We start from the raw sequence: 17,768 nt of genomic DNA, 5'->3' as shown, positions 1-17,768 counted from the left end.
TCAACAATCCCTAGACGGTTCACGCTGATGGTGGACCGGAGTTCGACCCACGCAAGCCCACCCACCCGCCCGCCCATTGACCCATTTACACTCTACTTATGTATGCTCTTTGTTTTGGTACTTTTGGAGTGAATGAAAGTCAGCAAGAAGCATTTTTCAGTGCATCCCATCTGACAAACAGAGAGACAATATAAAAAAAGGAAAGAAGAAAAAGCTCCCCCCGAGTTCCTCGCCGTACCAACAACAAATAAAAAAACCCACTTTGCCCCAATTCTCTCTCCTAGGCCCAATCCACTAATCCAGTGTGATTGTGTGAACTCAAGAACAAGAAGAAGAAAGCAACTCAGTGCTCACTGCTAACTGTATCTGTGTATGCCCACCACCATCACCTACTTTTTCTTTCACTTCGCAATAATTCAACTCTTTCAATCAATCTCCATCACATCCTCCACAACTTTCAAACACAAAGCCCGCTCTCTCTCTCTCTCGCTCTCGCTTTTCCCTCTTCTCTTTTATTCAAATTTCTCTTTTTTCCATTGCTTTTTTTCTGTTGCTGTTGCTGATTGCAAGTAGTGGTTTCAGTGATTTCTTTTTCCTTTTATTCAAATTTGGTTTTCTCTTCCATTCTCGACACTATTCCCATCTCCATTAATGAAGACTTCCTGCTCATCATCCTCTACCTCTTCCTTTGATGGAAACTTGGGTAATTCCCACAATGCCACCGTCGGTTGTCTCTCTACCATCGTCCGGCGCCTCCTCTGCTTTGGTGGTCTCCCTACTCACCCCGCCGATCACCTTAAAGAACCAGACTGCATCAAGCTGGATCACGGGCCAACCTCCAAGGAGACGGAGGAAAAGAGTGAGGTTCCCACGGCAACTCCAGGCATAGTGGCTAGGCTAATGGGTCTTGAATCATTGCCGGCGAAGACTCCAGATTCAATTGGCCGAAGTAGGTCTGCAAACTCTGCAGAGTACTGGCCAGAATTTGAGAAGCCACAGGGACGGCATCGACGCGTAAGGACTTCTCTGTCGTTTCGCGAAGCCTCCACGTTCTTACAGCTGGAGAACGAAGATTTCCTTCTCCTCAGCTTTGAGAATGTGAGAGAAACTAATGAGCTGAGATGTAAGGGAAGGAAGTGCGAGACGGGTTTCGGAGAATTGAAGCAGAGGAAAACAGAGATGAGTAGAAACAATAACAAGGAGAACAGAAAAGAGAGAATCGAGGAGAAGAAGAACAAAACGAACAAGGAAGATAAAGAAAACAGGAAGAGGGTTCACAGCGAAAAGGAGAAGCCGGAGAGAAGGATCTCCGACAGACGGCCTTTGCGTGAGGTTAGCAATCGTTGCGATATCAAGGATCAGGGTTCAACAAAGCTTCCTCAGAAGAAGGATGCTCACACAAACCAGAATGCACTTAGGAAGACAGGAAGTCCACCGAAGCCTACTAAACACAAAGACGTCTCTGAGAAAGCAAAACTTGCCAAGAAAAAGAAGAGCAACAACAATGCCTCTTCAACCAAGAAAGTTGAAACCGAGTGCAACTCGGAAAATTCAAGCCCAGTTTCTGTTCTTGATCTCACTAGCTTTCTAGTTGACTCTGAAACTCCTTTATCAGGTTCTTCTTGATTCAAAACATTTACAGTGTTCAAGAGTTTTCAAATTCAACAGTTTCTCATTCTAACATTCTCCATTCTTTAAATGTTTTCATAGCAGAAGAAGAATCGAAGCCAAAAGGTTCAACTTCAAGAAGGAAACTATCGCCAGAGCTAGCCAAGTCCGAAGGTCCATCTCCACTTTTTGCTCGTATTACGAGCTTGGATGATTGGGAATCAAATTCATTTGACACAAAAGCAATCAAGGAAACAAGCAAGGAGGATGATCAGGCCCACTTAGAGTGGTGGGGAGAGATTTGCCATTTAACAGATCAAGACATTAAAACCTCAAGTTGGGTTTCAAGAGAGGTGTCAACGTTGGAAGAATTCGATGAGATCAGGATTGAATTCAGCGTACAAATCCTCGACCAACTTCTACACGAGATTATAGACGAATTTGCGATATTTCCTTCCACGAATTTACTGTACAATTGTGTATAAATTCTGCAAACTCTCTCACTGTACTGTATTTTTACTTCTTCCCCTGTTAAGACAATGTGAACTCGAGTTCCCTGAGACTTCAGAGATCCATGGCAGTGTGCATTGTAAGTTGAAATAATAATAATAAAAAAAGAAATATTCTCAAATGGAGTACAGCCATATAAAGAACAAAAATATAGCTTTTTTTTTTTTAATTCAAACAACGATTTATTAGTTTGAAGTTTGAAGTTTGAAGCATTCATTTAAAAACCGAGCTGGACGTTGACCCAGAGTCTGCCTGTCTGAGGCTGGATGGCGGGTTGCACGGTTCAACAGGGTATCGTTTAGTGAAACGACTAAAACCTTCAAAAGTAGGACCGAATTAATTGTCCGGTGACTGTCACTGGGAAGAAGGATCAAACAACCGGGTGAAAAAACTCATTTGCATAACCGGGAATTTGTTAACGGCTGAAGTGGATGGAATGAAAAGGTCCGTTTAGTTTGTTGGAATAGAGATTCTAAATTGAAATTGAAATGATTCATTCCGATTCTAAACTATTTGGTTTGGTTGAGTAGAATCAGAATCCCATTTCTATTATTGTGAAATGGCCATTCCCTCCCCTTCACCTGCGAATGAAAATCTATTCCAGCCAATTCTAATTCTGAGAAATTCCGATTTCGACTGTAAACTAAATGGACTCTTATTATTTTGTATTTTTTAGGCTGCAAATATTTCAACAGAAATTATTTTTTGTTTTTGTTGTAAATCTCCACAAAAAAACTAAAGAAAGGCTCAGTTTGGAAGTTGTAAAAACTTCCCTTCCGTTAATGGCATAATGCTTTAAATATTTTAGATCCCACTTTGAACATTGTTGAGATGTGCAATTACTGAATCACCCCATTAAGTTTAATGTAAATAGATTATTATATTAATATTAGTTTATTTACCCTTTTAAGGGCAATTCAGTAAATATCCATCTCATAAAATTTTGTCAGATTTTAGCAAGTGAGTTCTTGCTGAATTCACATTTGCGCCCAACAACATATCCCACCCATGCCCACTGACAACTTCGGGGGACCTTAATTAAAGGCATTTCATCTTCTCTTTCATGTGTAAAATTAATATCTTGATTTATAAAAAATATGGCAGGTAGAAGGAAGTGGAGCCAGAGCAAAAAGAAAAAGAGAAAGATGTACGTACATGGTTGAATGTTTTTGGCATCATCATCCGAGCAAGAGTAAAATATTTTTGTTTACTAAAACTGTTCATGGAATTAATTAATATCTTCTCAAACCCACATACGCAAGTTTCCATATATACCTCTCTCTTGGGAAACCTTGTCCTTTGTAAAATAGTAAGTGACCCTTTAAATTATAATTGGTTTGCAGAAAATAGGAAAATACATTACATTAAATTAATTCATCAATTTTGGAAAGCGAAAGGATTCCTTTTCTTCAACAAGAATGCGAGATTGCATTCAATATTGGAGCTGCGAAGCCAGTTATCATTCCATGAACCCACGGCCCACCCAATGGTCCCCTTCTCAGGTTAGGCCCGGCCAAACCCATGCCCGTTTCTCAGTCATGCTGGGCCTCAGTGTAAAAAATACATACAAAATAATATAAAATATAAGCTTTGGCATTCGTATTTATATTCAGGCTCAGTAAATGTAAATATGTACAAAAATACTCTACATATTTATATTTATACTCCTTCCAAACTCAGCATTGGAGGAAAACATGAACCATGAGAACGAACAATGGGAGACCAAGAGGATCCCCTATATGACATTCTTCACCCATTGGATTGGCCACAGGATTCCTCCATTCTTTATCCATTGTCCACTAAACACTGGTTTCAACTTTCAACCTTAAAGCCAACTCCTCAGATCTCTGAAATAGAATGTACCCTTTGTAGTAGCATATTTGCTTATACCAATCAACTAAAATACAAAGCTAGTATATTCTAAAAAGGAGAAACATATATTTTAAAATTTTAGGAGAATATGCAAAATAATTGGAATAAAAAGGTTTAAAAGTAGATCCATATATATATATATATATAATTCAAGTTTGTTTGTAAAGAGCATGTTTGCTAGTTGAGTCATTTAAGGCTGCATTTGTTTTGAGGTGTAAATTCAAATTTTACACCAAGGAAAAAATGAACCGATTTAGTGATCTGTGGGAATTAAAATCAGTTGATTTTGAAAATTTACACCTTGTTTGGTTGTTTAGGGTGTAAAAAAATTTACTGCTGCTGCTTTTCGCATAAAAACTGGGTCTCAACAGAGCAACAGCCACTGCATCCGTGATGAAGTTTTGGCTCCGTAGGTGTATGTCTGAATTTACCTGATGTACAAGAAACAGAATGAAATCCCCCCATTCATGCATTGATCTGTACATCCATCGTTGTTGTGCATCAGTGATAAAGTTTTGTCTCCACAGGTATGTCTGAGTTTACCTGATGTGATCGATCCCTGAAGCCTGATGAACTACCGATGCAAATGTCCAACTGAAAAAGCTGGTTCATGGATCACCCTAGTCCCATTTAATGAGCCCTCCAAACAGGAAATGCTGCATGATGGGGACCTTTTCATGGCCCATGCCGTAGTCGATGCGGCTCGAATTACCGAAACTATCGGTGAAGTATGGAATAAGCTCGAGGGTGGCAGATCGGAGATTGTCGAGGAGAAATTGAAGCATCAAGGATTCAGCACTTTCGGTCATACGTTCATGCCAATCCCGATAAGAGTAGTTACCATATCAGGAGGACCTTTGCACTGGTGGGATCTCCTCAACCCAACGGAGAAGTGTTTCGAGGAGGGTGACGATGGAATTTACAATTTGAGATTGGTGGAAATGTGGTGGTGGATGGACTCACTAAGGGCGACGACAAAGCCCAAGAAGTTCTTGCTGGAAAGAGAGTCGTGGAAGCAGCAAATATCATTTGGGTTGGTTATCTGCTTGGTAGGAACTGGAAGGAGTAAGGAGGAGAGACGGCACCGTGGGTAACGGCGGCACTAGTGGGGATGCCGTGATCGATTCTGGCACCGTGATCTGGGCCTTAGACAACCAGGGTAACGGCAGCGCCGTGATCGACTCCGGCACCACACTACCTTCCTCGCGGAGCCAGCTTACCGTCAGGTTCTAACAGCGATAAAAAAGAGTCAGATTACCGAGAACGGCCGACCCATCTTCGAGCCTGGAGAACTCGCCGGTTGGGGATGCCACCGTCACACTGGTGGGGGATGTCGCCGTCGCATTGGTTCTCTCTTCTTGGTTCAAACGAAGACATACAGTGTTGGACAGAAGAGACGCGAGGTAACCGTTGGACAGATGAAAGTAGATTTACATCTATTTTATCTGATGAAGTAAGATTTGGCCCGACCTCGCAATCACGCCACATGGCAAAAAACAAGTAGCTCGGCACTTAAAGCAACGTACCCAAGGTGCAAACACCAAAGGGAAGAAACCAGCAGTCCGAACTCCCCTCGAGGAGACCGAACTCCCTTCGAGGAGCCCGAACTCCCTACGAGGAGCCCGACCTCCCTACTAAGAGCTCGAACTCCCTACGAGGAGTCCGAACTCTCCCTTTAACCCCGAGCCACATAAAGCAGTGACCCGAACTGGCCCGCCTCATGAAAGTTAAAGACACTCCCCTATCCGAACTCAAGACTTCGCCTCGCACACCGCTCCAGCACTTCGCCTCCAGAACATCGTACCTGACACCGAAGGAGTCCATATCCAGGGGCAGCGCACCTGACCGACTTGGGATCTAACGCTTGACAGCCGCACTTCAACGGCCACCTGCCACCGCCATCTCTAGTTACAGAGACGGCTCCAACAAAAAGAGCAGTGGCGGTTCTGCCCCAGCAGAGGTGATGACACCCGAACTGGCAGAAGCACGGAAGTAATCATACCCGACCTGGCAGAAGCCTATGAGTGAGTGCGCGAGGTGGTTATAAAAGGCTCTCTACCCCCCAAGAACAGGGTATGCAAACTTTGCGCTATCTGGTTTTATCTCGCCTTTGAAGGATTCTAACTTGAGCTTCGGAGCCATTACACCGGGTTCCCCCCGGAGCTTCCTCATCTTCTCCGTTTCAGGTTCCCTGCTGTTGAGTTCAGAGGCAAGGTCGTTGATAGCTAAGACCAGCCGGATTGCGCACCATCAATTGGCGCCGTTCGTGGGATCACTTCAAAAAGCCTCCCTCCAAACTCTCATAACCTCTTTCCTTCAAAAAAAAAACCCAACACTTATGGCTTCTTCCAGCAACGCCGGACGTGGCACGGAGACAAACACCACCGGGGAACAACTTCAAGTCCCCGTGGTGTGCGTCGGACAGTTCACCATCCCCCTCTCGGTGGATGGGATCCCCAGCTTGAATGCACCACAAGCAGTGGCGCCCGTAAACCTTCCTACCATGAGCATCCCCTTTCCTCCCCCTATTGAGACAACCTTCACTGAACCAACTGCCGTCCCCCTGGCAGCCAGCCAAAACTAGTTGGACGACTTGATGCAGTGCATACAGGCAATGCAAGGCCAAATGCAACAGTTCCAGCTTCATCAGCACCAAGTACTGCACAATATCTCCCAGTATCACTATCAACAGCAGTTCCCCCAACTGCCGCTGAACCAACCACCACTTCCACCTCGGCACCCTGCTCCGAGGCCGGTTAAGTCCTCCCCACAAGATGGATGCCCCCACCAGGGAAAGGCCTCCCGGCCCCAGAACCCCCCTAACAGCCAGGCCTCGTCCCCAGTCCGAAGAGAGAAAAATCATCCCCGCCTCGCAGCTCGCAGGCGGGTTAGGAAGCTCGCCCGCAAGATCGGCACCTCGGCGCTCCAAGCCCGAGTTCCCGCTCACGGAAAACCGGTTCGGCGCCCTGGCAGCAGACTACCAGCATTCCGGGCCCATCGAGCTCGGCAACACAGAGGCCAGTAGCGCCAGTACCAGGCCCACTCAACAACGAAGGCGTCGGCGAAGTCGCCGAACTGCCACCCGTGTCCTGTCAGAGCTCAGAGGCAAGGAAAAGACGAGCTCGGATGAGGTAGGAGCTGCCCCGATTCTCTCAGTTTCTTTCCCCCTTGCATCAGAACTCCTGGCGGTCCCCATGCCCAGGGATTTCAAGCTCCCACCTTTGGACAAGTCTGATGGGTCCTTCGACCCCAACGACCACGTTGACGCTTTCCAGTCCCAAATGCACCTCGCCAGGGCCAGTGAATCGTGCATGTGCGTGGCCTTCACCACCACCTTCAGGGGGGTAGCCCGCACTTGGTACAGGAACCTGGCCCCCGGGTCGATAAAATGCCGGGCCCAGTTCGTGCAGGTCTTCACCGCACACTTTGTCACCAGCAAACGGTGCCCCAGAACAGAGGAAAGCATCTTCGGAGTAGTCCAGAGGGAAGGAGAATCCATTCGGGGCTACATCAAGTGATTCAATGAAGCATGCTTACAGATACCACGGTTAGACCCCGCGGTGTAGCTCGCGGCGGCCAAGAGAGGAGTAACGCACAAAGAGTTCAAGTGGCACATGGTAGCTAACCAGCCCGCAACCGTGGCCGAATTCCTCAAGCTCGTGGACAAGTTCATGAGGACAGAGGAAGAAATCAACCAACGAACCGAAAGCGGGAATGAGAAAAGAAAGAGGGAAGGCGAGTCCTCCAACCCAGTCGACAGAAAAAACCCGGCCCGAGAGCCGAAGCCGAACCAGTCGTTCCGAGCTCCCCTAGCAGTTCGGACGGATTAAACTCCGTTAAACGCGAGGCGGACCGAGATCTTAATGACAATCAATGATGCCCCATACGTTAAGTGGCCACCTCGCCTAAAGGGAAATCCGAACGAGAGAAATAAGAATTTGTATTGTAGTTTCCATAGAGACCACGGTCATAGTACCGAACAGTGTAATAATCTCCGGGATGACATAGAGGGGCTCATCCGTCGTGGATACTTAAGAAATTTTGTACAGCATAACAATAATAACAATAAGGCAGGTCGGCAAGGGGAGCACGAAAAGGATGCCCCCGAATCTAGCAGCAGACCTGTCGAACCGTTGCAGCGACAGCCTCCGGAAAAGAGGCCAGTTCGGGGAACCATCCATGTAATTGTGGGAGGTTCGGTGGTAGTAGGGTGCACCTCGGCAGCAGCCCGGACTTCAATTCGCGAAGCGGCCCTCGAGGAACGGAACCCCCCAAAAAGACCGAAGACCGAAGAACCAATCTTCTTCACGGAAGACGACGCGCGAGGGGTCCACTACCCCCATGATGACGTGCTCGTCATTAAACTAAGGATCAGCGACTTCGAGGTCAGAGGCGTACTCGTAGATTCGGGCAGCTCAGCGGACATCCTCTTCAAAATAGCATTTGACCAGCTACAGTTACAAAGGAGCGAGCTGAAGCCCGCGAACACTCCTCTGGTGGGTTTCAGCGGAGAAGAAGTCAGGCCCCTCGAAAAAATAACAGTACTTGTGGAAGTCGGCACAAGGCCTTGTGTGGTCAAACTCAACCATGATTTCCTGGTGGTCGCGACCCCCTCCCCATACAATGCCATAATAGGGCGGCCAATCACGCATATCCTACGGGCGGTGGTCTCCACCTACTATTTGGCCATGAAGTTCCCTACAGACTTCGGTGTGGGGGTAGTGCGGGGCAACCAACTCGAGTCCCGCAAGTGTTATGTTGCCGCCCTAAAGGGAAAAACCAAGGTGGCCGACGATCTCGAACTGGGGCGGCCTGCGGAGCAAGGCGAGGAATGAGCTTCACCCACAGAGGAAACGGTCGCGGTCCCGACTTCGGCTACAGACCCAACTCGCACACTACAGATCGGTGCTTCCATCGATGAACTCCTACGAACCGAACTGGTGAGTTTTTTACTTCAAAATTTAGATATTTTTGCCTCGTCCGCGATCGACATGCCCGGTATTAGCCCCAGCCTGATAACTCACAAACTTAATACTGACCCTGTAGTCAGACCCGTTAGACAGAAGAAACGCAACTTAGCCCCAGAGCGCTGGAGGGCGGTCGATGAGGAGGTCGAGAAGCTCCTCGCAGCAGACTTCATAAGGGAAGTCCATTACCCGAGCTGGGTAGCCAACCCAGTGCTGGTGAAAAAGGCAAACGGCAAGTGGCGCATGTGCGTCGACTACACCGACCTGAACCGAGCTTGCCTGAAAGATTGCTTCCCCCTCCCCAGGATTGACCGCCTAGTGGACGCGACCTCGGGACATGAGTTGCTAAGCTTCCTAGACGCCTACTCAGGCTACAACAAAATCAGGATGGACCAGTCCGATGAGGAAAAAACCAGCTTCATAACCGAGTTTGGCCTGTACTCGGACATGAGTTGCTAAGCTTCCAAAGACTTGTAAATAGGTTGTTTTGGCCCTTAATTGGCACGAACATAGAATGTTATGTAGACGACATGGTCGTCAAGACACAATTTTCACAAGAATTAATACAAGACTTAGATTTTGTCTTCCAAATCCTGCGTCAATTTAGCATGAAGCTGAACCCTAACAAATGCGTCTTCGGTGTCACTTCGGGCAAATTCCTAGGTTACATTGTCAACCGGCGCGGTATTGAGGCCAACCCGGACAAGATAAAAGCCATCCTAGAAATGAGACCACCCCGGAAAGTAAAAGAAGTTCAGAGGCTAAACGGCCGCATAGTCGCTCTAAGTCGCTTCATGTCCAAATCAGCAGACCGCTGCCTACCATTCTTCAAAGCAATAAAAGGCAAATGGTTCGAATGGACCCAAGACTGCCAACTCGCGTTTGACGAGCTAAAAAGTTACCTCGCTAGTGTGCCAACCTTAGCCCAGCCCGAGGAGGGCGAAGTCTTAGAACTGTACCTCTCGGCAAGCGACAAGGTGGTCAGTTCGGTACTAATAAAAGAAGCAGACCGGGTCCAGCGACCCATCTATTATGTTAGTAAAATTTTGCAGGGAGTAGAGACAAGGTACCCGTAGATAGAAAAGCTAGCAGACGCACTGGCGATAGCAGCTCGGAAACTCCGCCCGTACTTCCAGGCTCACACCGCCATCGTCCTGACTGACAAACCTCTGAGGCAAGTTTTACTCAAACCCGAGGTTTCCGGTCGACTGACGAAATGGGCCATCGAACTCAACGAGTATGACCTCCAGTACAAGCCAAGAACTGCTATTAAGGCCCAAGCCTTGGCAGATTTTATCGCCGAGTGCACGTTTAGCCTCAAAGCCCCTAAGCTAGTCGAGCCCGAGATCCCCAGTTCGGGTGAGCTCGGAGCTCCCATGCCAATAGAGTCCGAACCCCGTGAAGTAGCAGCCAGTGTAGCATCTCTCCTGGTTAGGCCAAACGCGAACTGGGATGAGGAGCCATGGATCCTTCACGTAGATGGCTCCTCGAACCAGCAGGGCAGCGGGGCTGGAATAGTGCTACGCAGCCCGAGCGGAACAAAATTGGAATACGCACTACGCTTTGAGTTCGCGGCATCCAACAACGAGGCGGAGTATGAGACACTGATAGCCGGGCTGAACCTAGCACACAAGGTCGGAGCAAAGCACGTAGTTATCTGCAGTGATTCCCAGCTCGTGGTTAACCAAGTTACAGGCGAGTACGAAGCACGCGAGCTCACTATGATTGCATACTTGGCAAAAGTAAAGGAGGCTCTGCTCAACTTCCAGTCACACTTCATCAGGAAAATCCCGAGGTCAGAGAACACTGAGGTCGACGCCCTGTCCCGGCTAGCCAGCACGAGTCACAACGCCATGACAACTGTGTACATAGAGGACTTACCTCGGCCCAGCATTCTCGATGGGACAGAAGAGGTCGCTCCAGTCCTTGAAGCAGAGCCGAGCTGGATCGACCCACTCGCGAGCTTCCTGCTAGATGGAACCCTCCCTGCGGACCGCAATGTAGCCAAGAGGGTGCAGCCCCAGGCAGCCAAATACGTCATAATAGACGAACGGTTGTACCGACGATCCTACACGCTCCTCTACCTGCGTTGCTTGCGACCTGCCAAAGCCGATCTCGTGCTCCGCAACACTCATGAAGGTCTGTGCAGCGGACACCTGGGGGGCAGAGCACTCACTCAAAAGGCACTTCGACAAGGATACTACTGGCCAACGATGAAGGCAGAAGCCGTCGAGCTTGTCAGAAAATGCGACAAGTGTCAAAAGCATGCCAATATCCACCATCAGCCTGCTGCCGACCTCAACTACCTCACCAGTACATAGCCTTTTGCACAATGGGGCATCGACCTTCTGGGGCCATTCCCGCCAGCAACAGGTGGGAGAAAGTTCCTAGTGGTGGCAATAGATTACTTCACAAAGTGGATAGAAGTTGAACCCCTGGCAACAGTTACAGCCCGAAACATACAGAACTTCTTTTGGAAGAACATAGTATGTCGCTTCGGGCTACCTCGGGTACTGATCTCCGACAACGGCAAACAGTTCGAGGATATCAAGTTCCAAGAATGGTGCCAAAGTATGGGAATTTGTCAGAACTTCACGTCGGTCGCACACCCGCAGGTAAATGTTCAAACAGAAGTAATGAACAGAGCCATCCTCCGCGGACTGAAAGCACGACTAGACCGAGCTAAAGGGTTGTGGGCGAACGAGCTACCAACTGTCTTGTGGGCTCACCGAACCAAGGAAAAAAACTACTACGGGAGAGACCCCCTTTAACCTCACCTACGGCACCGAAGCGGTAAATTCGGCGGAAATCGAAGTTCCTACACTGCGACTAGAAGCATACGACGAGCAGACAAACGGAGACGAGTTACGCACCAACCTTGACCAACTGGATGAGGTAAGAGACCTCGCGCACATCCGAACTGCAGCCTACCAGCAAAAAGTAGCTCGGTACTATAACGCCAGAGTAAAGAAGAGGTGCTTCCACGTCGGCGACCTGGTTCTCCGTAAGATCATGGTACCGAAACCTGGCGTGGGAAAACACAAACCAAATTGGGAAGGACCCTATAGAGTAAAGAAAGCACTCGGGGGGGCATACGAGCTCAAAACCTTAGAGGGTAAGCAAGTACCCCGAGCATGGAACATCGTCAACCTAAGGCGATACTACCTATAGACTGCCAAGCAAAGTGGATAAAATCACCACCAAAACAGGCCGCGCGAGTGCGGTAGCCCGGACAGAAAACAGATCGGACGTATGATTAGTTCGGCAAAATATGCTCAGTTCGGGAGAAAGAACAACCAACACTTAACCAAAAGTCATTCCATTTCAAAAGTAAGGTAGTACATTTAAAAAAAAATTTACAAGCCCGGAGCTATTTCTTCATTATCAGAAGGCACTTCAACAATACCCAAAGGCCCCGCCTCGCCCTCGGAGTCTGGCTCACCGTCAGCAGCATTGGTTATCTCCTTACTTATGCACGAAGCGGATATGGCGCTAATATCGAGTTCAGGGTACGTATTCCGGATCATCCACCGGCTTAGTTTAAAACCCCTCATGTATGAATCCACCATCAGATCATCAAAGCCCGGCGAAGCAATGTACTCATCGACAGCCTTCTTCTTGGCATCTTCGGTACCTTGAGAAAAAATCTGCGTCCTCTCCCTGATGTCCTCTTGAAGGTACTCGACCTGATACTGAAGATCCGGCCTCAAGTCCGCCATGTGTTTCACCACCACTCCCATGGCCTCGGCATCTCTCTGAGACCTCGCCTACCTGATCTAGGAAACACGAGCAGCCTCCTTGGTAGCGCGACGAGCCTCTTCGGTAGCTCGCGCCTGCCTCGAGCACCTCTCCATCTAAGCCACCAAGGCATGAATAGAAGAATTCACCTACCAAAACGAACCGAGTGATCAAAAGAACCAACAAAACGAAAGCCAAAGAGCTCTAAAAAAAGGGAGAACACTTACCACCATGGCATGGGTAACGGCACGACAGGCCACTTGATGCAGAGGGAGATCAGTCCACACCGCGACCTCCTCGGGGAAAATAGCCTCCTTACTCTTTTGAACAGCATGGGTCGGCGATAGCACACTCCTGAAATCCCCCGGGGCCCCCGACCCCGAAGGCCCAGCTCGCGTATGAGCAGACCCAGAGTATGTAGGAGCCCCTGTGTAAGTAGTCTCAGCACAAGGGCCCCCTGCCGGCTCCTGCATTGGAGGAACCATCTCGGGCTCCCTAGGCAGATCTTCTGGCGGATAGTCCAACACCTCGGGCTCCGCATCCCGAGGCATCTCGCGCGAGTTCGCTTGGCAACCCGCTTTCTCCTCTTCATGCCTTGAAACACGTGCCCACCCCAGGTCCCTCGAGAATCCATCACACCTGCGAAAAGAAGTTCGCCATCAGTAAAAAGCAAGAAAAACAGCAAGACAAAATCTCTAAGTAAAGAACCAACCCGAGCTCAGGCCAGCTGCAATAAGCTTGGCCTCCGTCAGATACTGTTGACACTTCATCCCAAACCGCGCCCATTGCCGGAGGCCCTTCGCCGTCTCTTTGTCAAGCGTGACCCCGGAATCAGGAGCGGCCATCCCCCACCCGGTCTGAAACGGCCACCCCAGCACACTACGCACCCCGAAATAGTCTCGCTTCCATGCTGGGACCTTGTTGGGGAGTTCGTGTAAAAGCTTAAAGCCCGGGCGAGGAGACAGGTAGTATGCCCGCCTACACCCGGGGAGGGGACCCGCTTGCTTCTTAAGCATCAAGATTGAAGAAAAAATCTCTAAGTCCAAAGGAAAGCTCTCTTCGCAAAATAAGGAGATTGTCCCCAACAAATTTCGAATGGAGTTCGGGTGAAGCTGGCCGACCGTCACACCGAAGTGGTTCAAGACTTCGACAATGAGGGGATGAAAAGGCAATCGCAGCCCCGTGGCGAGCTGCTCCCGGAATATCACGATCTCATCAAGACCGTGTTCCCAAGGAAAGCTACCCGAAGGTATGAAATAGGCGTACTCCCTAGGCAAGTTATAGTAGGTAATGAGGGATTGAAGCCCCTCGGGCGTCATGGTCGAAGGACCAAACATGTCTAACATCCGACCCCGATGAGAGGTGGACGCCAAACTGCCCGAAGCGCCTCGGCCTACGAGTTTGAACTCTTCCTCGAGCTTTACCTCCGGCTCGCTAAGGTTGTCAGGGGATGCAACTCGGTTCGTAGAACCTGCATCGGACCCGCTGGAAGGACTATCTGAGCTATCCAAGCTAGACATCAGGGAGTGAGATGGGATCTAGGAAAGTACTCACCCGGAAAAAGGCTGTAGACCACAGGAGCTCGGACGAGCAGAAGACCTTGAACGTGAGCTGAAAAAACCTGGACGCGAACTAGATGCGAGCTGAAACTCGGACGCGACCTCAAGAGAAACACAGAAGTGACAGCGACTGGGGTCCCCCCCCCCCGCTATTTATACTCACAGTGATCGAAAATCAACGGCTTAGATCAAAGCCAATCCGACAACCCACAGCCGCACCGACCGCGCGTCCCTAGAGACCGAGACGTGATTGGCGCACGTCTTTTTGAAACTGACGAAACGCCAGCGCACGTCTCCTCAATAAAAGCGGCAACGGCACGTTTTTTCAAATTTGAAAAGACACTTGCTATCGCGCCTCACAAGTGGCGCGCTTTTTTGAAATTTTGAAATAAAGCGCGCGTCGTCACATCTATCAGCGCCTAGGCAGGCCGGCACGCTTCTCGCCTTTTGGACGCTCGAAGAAACCCAAGGAACCCTGACAACGCACTCGCGCCATCAGAACCAAGATCCAAAGGTCAGGGCAAATCTACCTAACACCTCGCGAACTCCCCGCGCCAGGGCAAGACCCTTAGCGCGAGGAGTGGGGGGCAATTGATGAAGGAAGATTTGGCCCAACCTCGCAATCACGCCACGTGGCAAAAAACAAGTAGCTCGGCACTTAAAGCAACGTACCCAGGGTGCAAACACCAAAGGGAAGAAACCAGCAGTCCGAACTCCCCTCGAGGAGATCGAACTCCCTTCGAGGAGCCTGAACTCCCTACGAGGAGCCCGACCTCCCTACTAAGAGCTCGAACTCCCTACGAGGAGCCCGAACTCTCCCTTTAACCCCGAGCCACACAAAGCTGTGACCCGAACTGGCCCGCCTAATGGCAGTTCGGGACACTCCCCTATCCGAACTCAAGACTTCGCCTCGCACACCGCTCCAGCACTTTGCCTCCAGAACACCGTTCCTGACACTGAACGAGTCCGTATCCAGGGGCGGCGCACCTGACTGACTTGGGATCTGACGCTTGACAGTCGCACTTCAACGGCCACCTGCCACCGCCATCTCTAGTTACAGAGACGGCTCCGACAAAAAGAGCAGTGGCGGTTCTGCCCCAGCAGAGGTGATGACACCCGAACTGGCAGAAGCACGGAAGTAATCATACCCGACCTGGCAGAAGCCTAGGAGTGAGTGCGCGAGGTGGTTATAAAAGGCTCTCTACCCCGCAAGAATAGGGTATGCAAATTTTGCGCTATCTAGTTTTATCTCGCCTTTGAAGGATTCTAACTTGAGCTTCGGAGCCTTTACACCGGGTTCCCCCCGGAGCTTCCTCATCTTCTCCGTTTCAGGTTTCCTACTGCTGAGTTCAGAGATAAGGTCGTTAACAGCTAAGACCGACCGAATTATGCACCATCATTATCGATGTAAAATTTTTGCTAATTTTCGATGTATTCTATGACAAGAATGGACTTTTACACTGATTTATGAGGTATATTAACGCCTCTATCAAAAATGCCTACAAAATCGAACTGGGGTATAAAATTTACCCCGATTCTCATTTACACTAGCTTTAGTGAATAAGTCTGAAAAAGACCTTCCCTAATGCAACTTTCAGCCTCGAATATCAAGGCATGTGACCAAAATAATTCTTTAGTGCATATTTTAGTTGAGATGAAATGTTGGGATTTTGCAGAGTAGTGATCCAATGCCGATTACTCACTCTTTGAGTAAATAACAAGCCATGTGGCAAAATTATATATTCACGCAGTCAATCATGTCATGTCATTGAAGAGGTGAGAAAGGATGGCAAATTTGGTTTAATATATTTCCTATAAAATTTTCTTAGAAAACAAACACAAAAAAATAAATTTTGGTCATATTGTTTCTCGGATAACAAACACTGAAAAAAAATATATTTCTTTCTCATTTCATCGTTTCTCGACAATCAAACGGACCATTGTTTGTTTCCATGAAAAATAAGAGAAAATAAATCAGTAGATTCTAAGAAAAAGAAATCAACCCATATTATTATTTTAGTATTAAGGAATATACAGAAAAGAATGCTCTCAAGTGGCTCTTTTAGTTGAAAATTTAATACTATTCTCAGATTTCGTTAATTTAACATCCTTCAATGTGGCAAATCAGTATAACAGCAGCAAAGATTCCACATCACACATAAAGGCATGCTGCCAAGGTCAAATCAAGATATGGAAAATGAAAAACCACTTTGAGTAAATGTCGTTGATATGGAGCTGAAACATGCTGTGAGATTAGTGTGGAGCAGATCCAAACATGCAAAAAGAATAACCACGCTAGAAAAAATGTTTGAACTTTCGACATTGTGATTAACAGCCATACGCTCTAATCAATTGAGCTACTTCAACAAATTTAATTATTATTTTTTAATAAATTAATTGTTGTATATATCCCAGAACAAAGCAAATAAAAAGAGATATTAAGTAAGGGTGTCCATAAAAAACCGAAAAATTAAATCGAGTTGAAAAAATTGAATCGCAAAATATGGTTAACCAAACTGATCGGTTTGGTTCTAGTTCGGGATTTTTGAAAAACCGAAATCCCGGTTTGATTCTTGTTTAACCTACAAAAAAAACCAACGGTTAACTGAACCAACTGGCATATATATTTTTAATATATGTCTTCAATATTTATATAAATATATACTTATATTATATTTATAATGATCTATTTATAAATATATTATATATAATATATTTTTCAAATAATTATAATATATTATATATCATTTATTATTTATTTTATAATATTGTACACATATTTATATAATATATATTATAAATATAAAAAAAACAAATGGACCGATTAACCGATGATACCGGTTCAATTTCAGTTTGGAAAATTAGAAAAAAGCGATACCACCAGTTCGGTTTATAAAAAATGCCATGGTTCGGTCCGAACCGTGGACACCCCTAATATTAAGTATATATAATAGAAAAAGCCCAAAAATAGATAATGAATTGTATTTTGGAAAAAAAAAATTTCACAAGGATGTTTGACATTTCCTACTAGTAGTGGTAGCCTGGTAGGAAGGGCAAAACCCAGAATCGTGCATCGCATGATGTGACATAGTGATTCGTGAAAGGACCCCACACGGCATTAGTTGTTGTTGGGGGATCTTATCTCTTTGTGATTCGTCACAATTGTCAATTGCCAAGCCAATCATGCTCTCAATGCTCATGTCTATCACCTACCCTCCTCAGTGCCAGTGAGTGGGTCCAATTCCATCCAATCCAAGCCAGAGCAGCCAGGTCTAGCACACAGAATGGGACCAACCAATCACCGTCAACGCTAACCTACTTTTTTTATCCTTACCGAGAAAGAAAGAAATTTAAACAAGAGCACCCAAGTATTGTTGTTTCTTCAATTCTTGTCCTAGATTTGCCAGATGATGATGATTTGATTTTTACGAAGAAAACACTTTCAGGACGTTATAAACTTACAGAAAGGGGGAGGGGAAATAAAAGGAAGAGCAAATTACCAAAAGCAAGATAA

At 47.3% G+C, this 17,768-nt stretch overlaps 1 protein-coding gene across 2 annotated transcripts; it reads left to right on the top strand.

Annotated features, from left to right (window-relative positions):
* The first annotated feature begins 503 nt into the window (after positions 1-503).
* LOC104594907 (uncharacterized) lies at positions 504-2,229 on the top strand. Of its 2 annotated transcripts, none has more exons than XM_088898862.1 (2): positions 504-1,615; positions 1,711-2,229. In XM_088898862.1, exons 1-2 carry the CDS (start codon positions 652-654, stop codon positions 2,091-2,093), a joined length of 1,347 nt encoding a protein of 448 aa, XP_088754988.1. In that variant the 5' UTR covers positions 504-651; the 3' UTR covers positions 2,094-2,229. The 2 variants fall into 2 exon arrangements, with proteins under 2 accessions (XP_088754988.1, XP_010253757.1); XM_010255455.3 differs by having other exon boundaries at positions 506-1,615; positions 1,714-2,229.
* Positions 2,230-17,768: the final 15,539 nt, after the last annotated feature.

This window comes from Nelumbo nucifera, chromosome 2 (assembly GCF_055504915.1).
Source record: "Nelumbo nucifera cultivar China Antique chromosome 2, China Antique-T2T, whole genome shotgun sequence".
In the NCBI taxonomy this organism is placed as follows: domain Eukaryota; kingdom Viridiplantae; phylum Streptophyta; class Magnoliopsida; order Proteales; family Nelumbonaceae; genus Nelumbo; species Nelumbo nucifera.
Note: the sequence above shows the minus strand (reverse complement) of the source record. Positions and strands in the feature narration are given on the sequence as shown.

Bases quoted from the DNA above. Each gene is read 5' to 3' on its own strand.
- LOC104594907 (XM_088898862.1), top strand. From the start codon at position 652: ATGAAGACTTCCTGCTCATCATCCTCTACCTCTTCCTTTGATGGAAAC. The intron at 1,616-1,710 runs GTTCTTCTTGAT...ATGTTTTCATAG, and splicing joins CTCTGAAACTCCTTTATCAG to CAGAAGAAGAATCGAAGCCA.